Source organism: Macaca mulatta, chromosome 1 (assembly GCF_049350105.2).
Source record: "Macaca mulatta isolate MMU2019108-1 chromosome 1, T2T-MMU8v2.0, whole genome shotgun sequence".
Classification (NCBI taxonomy): Eukaryota; Metazoa; Chordata; class Mammalia; order Primates; family Cercopithecidae; genus Macaca; species Macaca mulatta.
Window position 1 is genome coordinate 47,939,706 of NC_133406.1, and position 13,176 is coordinate 47,952,881.

Consider the following 13,176-nt stretch of genomic DNA (forward strand, 5'->3'; position numbering starts at 1 on the left):
AAATGGACACCCTGGCAAACTGGGGTGTTCAAAGTTGAAACAGAACAAGGCAGTCATACCTGCATGAGGGAGCAGTGGGTCACGGACTCTTCATTCCCAGAAAGATGTTGTAAAAGTATCACAGGACCTCCCTTTCTGCAATCAAGCCAAACCAATGTCTGTTATCCTTGCCAAGATAAACTGAGAGGTGAACCACACTCACCACCAGCAGTTTGAAAGGTTTGACAGCGACTTCTAGTTTGGAGCTTGGAAGCCAATCAATCAGAACTTACCTACCCTGGCCAATCAAGGCTCAGCTTATATCAACCAAACAGGACTCAGCTGCAATAACCAACCTGAATTAAGCAAGTTTCAGTCTTTCTGTACACAGACCTGATTGGGAACCTCGGCAGGAACTTTGCTGTAAAACATGAACAGTCGGCTAGGTGGTGGCTCCCGCCTATAATCCCAGCACTTTGGTAGGCGGAGGCAGGCAGATCACCTGAGATCGAGAGTTTGAGACCAGCATGACCAACATGGAGAAAACCTGTCTCTACTAAAAATACAAAAGTAGCCGGGGGCGGGCGGGCGGGGGGGGGGGGGGTGCGGTGGCCCATGCCTGTAATCCCAACTACTCGGGAGGCTGAGGCAGGAGAATCGTTTGAACCCAGGTAGTGGAGGAGGTTGCAGTGAGCGGACGTGGCGCCATTGCACTCAGCCTGGGCAACAAGAGCAAAACTCCATCCCAAACAAAACAAAACAAAACCCATAAACAATCTCTTTCGTCTCTGGAATGAATTTTAGTGGCGTATGTTTTGTTTAAATCTAATTTTCTTCTTTTGTGTACAAACGCTGTTTCCCAAGTTTACAAACTATTCACTGGCATAAAGTCTCTTCCCTCAAATTTCAGAGAACTTTTCTTCATACTAAAAATCAGTTATTAGCTTATACATTTAAAATAAAAAGACTTACTAATATATTTCCTAGGTTTATGTAAAAAGAGTATGCTTTTTATTTATTTTTTTATATTTATTTATTTCATCATCATTATTATTACTATTATTTTTATTATTTTTTTTTTTTTTTTTGGCAGAGTCTTGCTCTGTCTCCAGGCCGGAGTGCAGTGGCACGATCTTGGCTCACGGAAACCTCTGTCTCCCGGATTCAAGCCATTCTCCTGCCTCAGCCTCCCGAGTACCTGAGATTACAGGCACGCACCACTATGCTCAGCTGATTTTTCTGTTCTTATTAGAGACGGGGTTTCACCATATTTGCCAGACTGTTCTCCAACTCCTGACCTCGTGATCCGCCCACCTTGTCCTCCCAAAGTGCTGGGATTACAGGCGTGAGCCACTGCGCCCTGCCAAAAATAGTAAGCTTTTTATATTGCCTTTGTTTACTGGGAAATTTGGAGAAATAAATGAATGGAATATTTAATAAGATATGTACGTCCTTTGTGTAACTTTTTTCAACCAATATTTTTTAACATTTTTATATTATCACATATCACGTCAGTAAGAGAAGCAAGTTCATGAATAAATATTACTAATTAATTGGTGTAAGACTGTTTTAGAGACGTAATTTTATCGAATAATTATTATATCCTAAAGCACATTATGGAATTATAATTCCTATTGAAAATTATAGGGAAGTTAAAAAATATACTTTGGGGAAATTAAAAAACAAGCAGGGAAATTTTAAAAAAACTGAAAAACTTGCTACTTCTATAAAGATTGGTCTAACTATGGATATTGGATAAATTAATATCTATTATAAACCATAAATACTCAGTACACATTTCAGCTTTAATTTTAAAAGTAAAATTGGAAAATGAGGGTCTAATCTTTACCTGTATTCACAGATGCTTATTAAAATGAAAGATAATATTTTAACTTAATCTTAGGACTAATTTATTTAAACTTGATTGAAAAATATTGTCATTAGCATTGCTATTTTATTTTTATATAAAAGCAGAAAAGACATAATGAATGTAATTTTAGAATCTTTTGTAACTTAGAAACATCATAATGCAAATCACTTTCTTCTCATTAAATTTCATTTAAGTACACGTGTGCATACACACACACACACTCAAGAAAAACATCAAGAAACCCTTCAAAGTGTTAAAACCCAGTTTTTTTCCTCTAATTTTCAAATTCACATTTTTGGAATGGTGCTCGTTAAAAAAATAAATATTAGCAATTCAAAAGCTCCAGAAGGGTGAAAACAAAAGAGAACAAGTCTAATAACTCTGGCAGTTTCACTTGGAAGAAGACCACAGAGATAATGAAAATGAAGAATTAGAGTGCTTGGCAAAGTGGGATTAGATAGAGAAAAATAATCAAATAAAGTATTTTTTTAAATGCCAAAACATCATAATTGTTGTTTTCCATTCTGTAAACAATTGTGTTAACTAGCAATCTTGTTTATTTTGTCATTATAATAGTAACAAACATGAATACACTATTAAACTAAAAATTATTACTTGTAAATTGTTTTAATTACAAAAGCACAACTTTTTAATTTATAGTAACAAGATAATGCACAATTCTCATTAAGAACTGATTCTTCTGACAGTGGACTATAGTTTCTAAACTCTTTATATTTCTATATTACTTCTGACTGTAATATAGTCAGAAGACTGAAATTTTCCCAATGGTAACTGTATATTTCAGATCTGAGTTATAATTAAGTAACAAAAATTAAAATGTATTATATGGTTTAATCTCAAAATTAGAGATATAGCAATATCGTTGAACACATGTATTCAAATGGTTTTGGTTATGAATGTATTTTGATTATTATTTAAAATCACTACCTAGAATACTCCTCTTAATTTATCATTGCACCAAGTGTGTTAACAGTGTAGTGATTTATAGTAAACCAACCAACTAGGATAAAAAGCTTCCTTCTTACTATAGCTTCTTCAATATAACATACAAGAAATAGGAAAAAATTAGATTGGTGGGGGAAAGATAAAAATTACACAATTTATGTTCCAATATACACAAAGAAAAAATATAAGAGGTATAAGAGATTCTTATATACTATTTATAAAGAAGTATTTGTAAGTGATTTTTGCAGATAAATGCAGATATAAGAATTAACCACAGTACATTTTTGTTTTAATCCTTTACATCTATTTGTTCTGATGTTTCCTTTTGCTTTTGATAGCCAAAAAATAGAACTTTATAGCTCAAAGGATCTATAGAGATCTATTGCAGCCTTACTTTTACAAATGAGGAGACTGAGGTCTGAGAAATTAAGTTACAAACCTGAGTGAATACAGTTGCATTTTGTCAAAGACAGAAAAGAATACACACCTCCTTGCTTATAGTCAAGAGGAAATATTTTCATTGGGATGCGCATTGGTCTCTAAATCCAGCATATCCAAAAGCAAAGCCAGTGCCTTTGATGGTTGAGCAACTGGCTTGCTCTAGGAAATTAAAGACAGAAAGATAGAAATAAAAAAATAAAATGTATAAAATTAAATAAATAAAACAGAAAAAGGGAAAAGTTCTGTCTTCCACGTATTCATAATTTAAGTTAGAAGGTGATTTTAGTGCAATATCATACATGAAAGAGAAATTCATGGATATCAGGGGCGAACAAAAGTTCAGCATGTTTTCGTTTTTATTTCTAAATCTATAAAATGGAAATTATTACAGCTATTTATAGGATTAAAAAAGATAACATGAAAGCACCAATTACCTAATGAAAATTCAATATTTAATTTCAATCTCTTTTCCTTTTCTAGTATGGACTAGATAGATAGGTGGATGGATAGATAGATAGATAGATAGATAGATAGATAGATAGATAGATAGATAGATAGATAGAGTCCAGACTATTACCCTATATATAAATAGTGTAAAATAGTATATATATATACACACTGTAATTTTTAACCAACATTTTTGAATATCTTATATATATATATTTGTGAATAGCTTATTATATACTAGAAATAGGATGTATTAGTTCCTTTTTAATTTCTTAAATAAGAAATAATTCCAATCCCTTTCCCTTTTCCAGACTACAAAAGGGGAAGAGATTGGAATTAAATATTGTTTGATATATATGTACACACACACCTTTTGCACTATGCATATAAAATATAGATATGTACGTACACACACACGTTTTGCAGTCCCTCTTTCTCCCTATAGCTCTCTCTGTATATATATACACAACATATAGATATGATCCCCAAACACTTCTGACTTATGTTATAGTCTGTCTTTCACATACGAATATGTTTAATTATAATTATTTTAAAAATTAGTGCTAAGGCTAAAAGGAGAAACTATGTTTCATTATTTTAACTCTATTTTTAACTTTTTCCTAAATAACCCTGGTAAATCATAATTTCATTGTTAGTTACTTGCAAATGACTTTTCAAATAAATTACAGCTCATCCGAATGTTTTTAATAACAACTAATATTTTTCCTGATCATAACATTTACACATATTCATCACAAAAAAGTATGAGGGAAAACCTATAAAACTTTACACAAGAAATAACTCAAACATTTCGGTGCAATACTTGTAGTCTTTTTAGTGTGCATTTGTATATGTTAAAAAAGTAAGACCATCCTAAAATAATTACAGCCCTATTTTACATTTTTAAATTTTAATGTGTTTTCTTTTACTTAAATTTGAAGGAATATGAAAGAATTTCCTATTGTATTGAATATCTTTTGAAAATAAAACAATATTTAGTACCATTAAAACTCAATTTTCAGGTTTCTGAGGAAACAGTTAAATTTATTTCTTTAAATTTCTATTCTTAATATCTAGTTTTAAATTTGCATTCTTATGATTTTTGAGAATTCTGAAAACAAGGATATATTTAATTTATTATGTTAATATTTTTCTTTGTCGGTTAGAATAAAGTCAAATTGAGTATACATTCCATGACCATATTTAAGATGCATATTACATATTTAATGCTCAAAATTCTGTATATCAGTACAATTGTATTAAATTCTATATTTAAACAATCTTTTTTCTTATCACCCCTACACTTGTGGGATGTGTTGTGGGTGTGTGATCTATTTCGTCCATAAAATTTAAAATGGCAGATTAAAGTTTCTTGTGACAATTATGTGTGTGTGTGTGTGTGTGTGTGTGTGTGTTTTAGTTTCTCCTAGAAGATCTATATATAACTTACTATTCATTATGTAGTGTTATATGGCATTTAAGAAAATTGATTATCTTTTTACTTTTTATGTTGGGTCTAATTTTATCTCAGTTAACTTTGCTAAAAGTAGCATATTCAAAGAAATGTTTAAGTCTGATTATGATAATTATTTTTAGAGCTGGAAATGTTTACACTTATTACATTTGCTATATTTTTGTTTTTTCGGGTCACCTGGTTTCAAGTTTGATAATTCTATCATTTTCATTTATTTTTAAACTTTTGATATGTCTCTCTTCATATGTAGCAGGAAATTTTCAAAATACACATAATGCTTTTTACATCTGCAAGTTGTTATTTTTAAGGTTAGCAATAATATTTGAAACTTAATTTTTCTGGTTAGAAATGGAAATATTAATAAATTTGAATTTCAGCTCTGCTTAATTTTTCTAAGGTTTTACTCAAATTCAGATCTCTAAGTATTTATTTATATTATCAGAGTTTATAACCCTAGGTCACTTAAACTTAATAGTTATCTTTATTGTTAAATACTGCCTCTTCCAAGAATCATATTTTAACATTTCCTTGAAATTTTAAAACAATATTTACTATTTTTCACCAAACTCTGTGTGATAATTTTTAGTGTGAATTTCATTTCTGTTGCTACATTTTATTTTATTTGCATTATTATCACATCCTCCAAACTCCTTTTTATTTTCACCCTATCTTTTTCTTACCATATATTCCTCTGTTTTTAGAGATACCACAATTTCCTACAATCTATTGAAGAGACTAAGCATTCATGTGTGCTTGTGTGTGTATGTGTATATCAGGGAGAAGGATCATGAACAGGTAATCTCTTCTATTAAATCTTTAAGATATTTATTTCTTTCATTTGACTATTTTACAAAATTTGTTACCTTCCTTCGATAAAAGCATGGTCTCCCTACTATGATACTCAAACTGTCACATACTACCAGTCAAAGGTGCTATTGTATTATAGCGTGTGTGTGTGTGTGTGCGCGCGCGTGTATTATATATAATATATTACTGTATTATTTTATTTGTCATGTGGAATAGAGAGGGCTCTATCAATATGTAGATTTTGCTGAAACAGCATGTATTGATCAGTGTCTCCAATTCTTTCTTTGTTTTGCAGGAGAGTGCACTGATGTATAGTGGTTTGGGCTTAATTATCAGTGTATAGCTGAGGTGGAATTTACCCTGACATTCATTTCTCTGACAATCTGAACAAGAAAGTCCAGGGGAAACAACATTAACTACATTAAAGGCTATTCCTCTCCCTGTTCCTAATTTACTTCTGAAAGTCCTTGTTCTTTGTCATAGATATGGAATCATTAATACTAGTACTCATGTATTCTCTTCTAGAGTTGCCAAATTTAGCAAATAAAAATACATGCAAACAAATAAATTAAAATTTAAATAGACAAAAATATTTTCTGTTTCTTTGTTTTTTTATTTAATTATGTCTCAAATATTACATGGGGCATCTTTATTTGATATCCTCCTACCACATCATTCTTGCCATGTACCAACTCCGAACATAGTGAGAGAGAGAGATCATCTGACTGTGGCTACATCTCAAGGTAGGATCCTGTCTTAGAGAGGGAGCTGCAAAGTTCCTATTAGGATCTAACTCTGGGCTTCGGAGTAGTTAGCTGATGGTAATGTAGTTAGCTGATGGTAATGACACAGCTCCCTTCTGTATTTAGGGTAAGTGCCACCTTTGTTGAGGCATTTGGGCTTGCTCATCTGAAGTATTAAAATATGTTTTGCTAGTGTTATAACTTATAAGAAGCTTATAACTATTTAAATGCCTCTCATATTCTGGCAGAAAGTTACATATTAACTATAATTTTCTGTGTTGTTATGAGTTTTCATTTTCCCTTCTGATAATTAATATAGTATTTTAACAGGAAGTTTGAAGTGAGCTGTATCCGGATTGCTACTTTCAAGACATTTTAAACCAGAATCCTCATAGTTTTTATTATAGAAAATTGTATATTCTTAAAAACAACTCTTTATCAATAAATACTTGTCCAATTCTTATTCCTGATGAAAAATACTTCTATTTTAATTCTTAATAACTTGTATTTAAATGGATTCTTATGTATCCCAAAATTATGAAGTTTTTTTCTCTGTTTTCTTCTAAAAACTTAATATTTTTGCCTTTCCTATTGAGATCCTTTTTCCATATAAAATAGATTTATAAATATGTTAAGAAGAGAGGATTAAATTTCTGCTTTTCTCATATGGATACCCATATAAAGAAACATTTATTCAGAAGTTCACTCTTTCCCACACAAGATTTCATTATAATCCTGTCACATATGAAGTGACCACATAGTGGTTTAACTTTTTTTAGACAATCTTGTCTTTCATTGGTCATTTTTTAAATATAATTTTTTTCAAGGAACATGACTAAAAACACTCGAAAGGCACAGCATTCATCTCAATTGTCTCCTGTTCTCAAATTTGGAGCATTATTTGAGTGCTCTGAAGGACACCAAGTTGTGATAATATGACATGTCTGTATAATATTTTGAAAAATTATAAGAAAATCAGTATCATTTTCCCATAATTCACTTACACATGTGGTTAACCAAAGAATGGTAGAAGTTAGGGAAAGAAAAAAAAAAATTTTGTTTTGAGTCATCATATCTGAAGATTTACATATGTGAAATGTTTATTTTATGGTAAAGAAAATTGCCAGCCTATGACCTTAGAACTCATATTAGTGGTTCAAGATAACTGCATCTAAGTTTGAGCCACTAAAAATGAGTCTCTTTTCTAGATATCCTCTAATGTATTAAAAGAATAAAGATTGCCATGGCCTGGAAAAAAATTATACATATTCTGACAGGCTTACAGCCTGAGGGATAGTGTTTCTAGAATACAACTGCAAACACAAGGTTCCAGCTTACTAAGGGGCCAAATGTCCCTCTGTTCCATGTGGCAGAGTAGACAAAATTTCTCCAGGCATAGCTCACTTTCTGAAACTAAAAACACTTTTAGAAACACCTTTATTTTTTTTAATGAGGCAATTTTTTCAAAATGCCTTATTATTTTATTCAGGAACCAATTTGAGGATAGTGGGAAAAATAGTTCGAAATCTAGCTTATAATATTTGTCCAAATAACAAGTTATGTGTTACTTCATTCTAAATCTTCCAACTCAGTGACCAACCCACAAATTAATCATCTTTTAAGTCTTAATGTAGTTTCAGATACAAATTATGTAAATAACTTTAAATATACACAAGTTTAAAAACATAAATGTAAGTTATAGTTGACAAAAACACACCTTTTCAAACATGATGACAATTTTTCAAAATCTTAGCCCTAGCTATGATTTTAGCAATTTTTGATTACTGTGTCCTTGCTGTTCTATATTTGGAGTGAAAATAAAAATATGTTGCTGGAGAAGAGGAAGAAATGAAGAAACACACGTGAAAATAGATTTGACTTAATTATTTTAGCAGGTCTGATATGTTTTACATTTGTAACTGGTGCCTTTCAGAAACAATGTCAATGCAATATTCCCCAAGAATGTGTTGATGATAGTAATAATAAACACTAGTAGAATTGGGCTGATCACTTTATGAAATTACAATCTTTAAAATGACAAATCAAGTATTTAAATACGGAAAGCACTAATTTTCCATCTGTGTGTTTTAAGTACTCACAAATTCTATATTTTATGGCAAACATTAATGAAAGATGAACCCTCTAAAAATTGTTTTTGAAGACAAATATTAAAGACAAAAACTCACTTTACTAAAACTAAAGGAACTCTAATGAATAAATTATATTGTTCTTTTTATAGCAACTATCAATAACCGTAGCATCATTTGCAATGTTTAAACGGTTTTATAAGACGTTATAACCTAGCTCCATTGTTTATAAATGGATTTAATATCTTTACATGTTTATTCAAGCCACAAAGGTAAAGACATAGGAAGGATAAGTAGCACAGAGCTAATGAAGGTCTCCAGGAAGTGAGTTGCATAAAACCAAACAATATATAAGCCTTGCAAACAAACCTCAAAGCACTTTTGTTCATTACCTTTAACATCTGTTATCCAAATAATGCCTCTTTCATTCAACCCAGCACCTCCAAAAACATGTCAAGCTGGCCGCGCGCGGTGGCTCACTCCTGTAATCCCAGCACTTTGGGAGGCCGCGGCGGGCAGATCACTTGAAGTCGGAAGTTCAAGACCAGCCTCGCCAACATGGTGAAATTCCGTCTCTACTAACAATACAAAAATTACCTGGGAGCGGTGGCGGGTGCCTGTTAATCTAAGCTACTTGGGAACCTGAGGCAGGAGAATCGCTTAAACCCAGGAGGCAGAGGTTGCAGTGTGCCAAGATCGTGTCACTGCACTCCAGCCTGGGTGACAGAACGAGACTCCGTCCCAAAACAAAAACAAAAACATGTCAAGCCATGTTTGCAGCTCACAGCTCATTGACTGATAAGCTAAACCACAACAATCACACGTAAGACAGCACGTTAGACCTCCAGATACAGATGCCAATAAATCATGGAGACATGCGCTGGCATCAGTTTGTCTGGCAGAGTGTTAAAAATCTTCTTGCAGAGTGCTAAAATCTAACACATCTTTACAATTCTAAATTCAGGTAGCTTCACACAATCTGTGAAGAAAAACTGGCTAAATCAATAAACACATATAAAAATAAATGAACCCAGAATCATAAAATGTTGACAATTTCTGCTGCATTTCATAAAGAAAATCTGTAGTATTCTTGTTTTTCCTTTTTTTTTTTTTTTTTTTTTTTTTTTTGAGACGGAGTCTTGCTCTGTCTCCCAGGCTGGAGTGCAGTGGTGCATCTCAGCTCACTGCAAGCTCCGCCTCCCAGGTTCAAGCGATTCTCCTGCCTCAGCCTCCCGAGTAGCTGGGACTACAGGCACGTGCCACCACGCCCAGCTAATTTTTGTATTTTTAATAGAGACGGGGTTTCACCATGTTGAAAGATGGTCTGCATCTCTTGACCTGGTGATCCACCCACCTCCGCCTCACAAAGTGCTGGGACAACAAGCGTGAGCCACCACGCCCGGCTTCATCATTTCATTTATTTAAAAAATAGAGTAAATCTTTTCATCAGGCTTATGACAGTTTTATGGCTGCATGGAATAAGAGATTTTTTTTTTTATTTTTGAAAAGGCAAAACAATAATTGTAGATGCTTCATGGAACTTGTTCAAGACACTCAGTCTCTTCTGTAAATATACATTGCTGATAGGATTTATAAATTTCTCATAATGCTGTACAAATGACCACAGGCAAACAAGCAGAGTGCCCTCTGGTGCACATACAGAATAAAATAAAATATTTATATAGGAGTATCTACATAGATACAGACACACAAAAATGCACAACAAATGTGCTTCTTCATAAATGTTAAACCAATAACTAGGAATTGTAAAAGTCTATCACCAATAAACAAATTGAAGTAATAACTTCACATAAAATGTTGTTCATGGCATAGATCAATATAATCTAATCCATCAGGCAACCACTTGTACACTCTTCTACTTAATGTATTCACGGGACATCAGGTGTGCAGGCAACTTTTGCTGGATTTAATATATTACTCTTTTTGTGTAAATTATTTAGATTTTAAGCATAGAACTTTGATAAATGTTAAAGATCATATATCTCAATCTTGTCCATTTCTTTTATCTTTGTTATCATATCTTATTTATCTGCTACTTGTTTTTATTCCATTGCTGTTTCCTTTAACTTCTGAACATACAATTACCTTTCAGGTAAAAAAGGATGAGGTGACTCAACTTCTCAGTGACTAGTAGAAGATACCATTTCCATTTAGGCTGAAAAAGGTAACATAGCATTGTATAAGGTAGAAAGGAAAAGCAATTTTTAAAATTTCACTTCAAAATTTTGCCTATTTAAAATAAGAAACTCAGCTTCCAAGTACATTGCCATTTACTTTAAGGCAGTGTAACATGCTTAACTTTGGGAGTGATAGACAAGTGGTCACCATTATCTATTTTTATCATAATATATTACATCTATAAGAAATACTTCTGAATAACAAGAAAACATTACTATGGTGCATGGTAAAGGGTAAACCCTTCTGATAATAACTCTTTCCCATCTGAAACTTTCCCTTCGAGAAACTTATTTATACACAACCTTCAAGGATGATATTTCTGTAATTGCTTTCCCTTTGCTTCATACCTGTATATCTTGTATCTTGTGCTAAATCCCTGCCGGCTTCTGTCCACAAAATCTGTGTATTCCTGTGAGCGATGGAAAGGTCCCTTATCAGAGAGGAGCCAGTCGAAGGGGCTTGTGGCATGCTGATCCGAAACAGCAGCAACCGCTAAAACCCAGCAATGAAGACTCAGTGCTATCCACTCCCATAGAGCCATCAGAGAGAACAATTCAGCACCAGCTCTGCTTCGCCATATCATGCTTCCACTGGGGATTTAGAGCCTTCATTCTCTTAGCTTTCCCTCAACACCTAGACAAAATACACAGGCAATTAGTTAACCTCTAGAAGATTCCTTTCTCTCAGTTAAGGTGTTGAGGTGGCTAATTTTTAAATTTTAATCTAATATCATTGTTTTAAATTAACATTAGCAGAAGAGAATAAAATACAAACCAAAATGATTTTTTTCAGAGCTGTATATCTTTTATATTTTGTGCCTTTTTTATACTAATGGAAAATAAAATACTGAGTCATAAGAGATTTCAGCATAACAATTTCATTCAGTGGATCATTAAAGCCTATTGAGCAAAAATCAGAAGTTGAATGTTTTATAAAGTTGGACAGATACAAATAAACAATTAACATGTTCAAGTGTTTCATAAATTTTGTTATAAATGTTAATACTAGATTTAATTTTATTTTATCGTTATTTTAGATAAATGCTTTAAAATGAAGCAAAGATATTCATGTCGTTATTTCCCTAATCTAGCCAAACATGGAGTAAAACTGTGGATTTAAGAATACATAAATATATGTATGTATATGTGTGTGTATATGTGTATACTTATTATAGAGACATATAGATACAGATAAAGAGACAGACACAGAGTGAGACAGAGAGATGATAGAAAGACAGATTGATAGATGAATAGATGTGTGTGGGGGAGAGTGCATGTGAGGAGTAGTGTCTTTTCCCAGTTTGTTTTTTTTTTTTTCATTATTAGGAAAAAACTGCATATCTAATTACTTAAACAGAATCACAATTACATTAGTTCTAGGGTCTTTAAAGATTTAAATGTGCATATGTATTATTCATAAGATAGTCATACCTCCAAAATTATACGCACATAAATTAAGCGAATGCACATAAATTAAGCTAACGCAGATTATTCATAGACTTTGAAACTGCATACGTTGTAGTATAACCATTCAAAAAAAAGTAATAAGATGTATAATCCCAGTATGGTACAGTGTAAGAAACTTTATACAAAGCTGCTGATGTAATGTCTATATGCTGCACCAGAAAATTCTAAAAATATTTGAATTCAATTTTTCTTTCTATCCTCATCAGCTTTTCAAACAGTATTATTAATAGCACATAGAACTACAGAGTACAAAGATTCTGACTAATGAGAAAGGTTTACTTGTGTGAGTTCCTACTCAGCAAAATGTCTTCAGAAAAAAAAATTAAGATTTAGAGTATTAAGTAAGATGTATCAGTAATAGTAGTTACCATATTTCTCTGGTATTTGAATAAGAACACTGGTGGTTTAAATTTGCTTTCCTAGCTGTACCCCATTATTTATATTTAATCCTAAACTACTTCTATATGAAAAATATAGAGAAAAAATTTTGCAGCTCTGAAGTAGCTCAAAACAGTGATACAATGAGTGAACTCTTACATATCACAAAATTAAAAGCACATTACTCACATACTATACGAGTTGCCTCAATCATATGAGTTGCTCACTAAGGGGATTAAAGAGTACCCTCTTTTGTAAACAACATAGGAAGCCTTACAGGTGAAGACATTGTAAAATGTTTTTCTATAAGAAGGAATAT

The 13,176-nt window shown here is 32.4% G+C and overlaps 1 protein-coding gene across 4 annotated transcripts in view; it reads right to left on the reverse strand.

The window, feature by feature from the left end:
- BRINP3 (BMP/retinoic acid inducible neural specific 3) overlaps nucleotides 1-13,176 on the reverse strand; it is a 400,272-nt gene that overhangs the window by 365,505 nt on the left and 21,591 nt on the right. For 3 of the 4 annotated variants that reach the window (XM_015121080.3, XM_015121086.3, XM_015121085.3), the window contains exon 2: nucleotides 11,361-11,646. In XM_015121080.3, coding sequence (XP_014976566.1) covers nucleotides 11,361-11,596 — 236 coding nt within the window. In that variant the 5' untranslated portion in view covers nucleotides 11,597-11,646. 4 annotated transcript variants of the gene reach the window in all.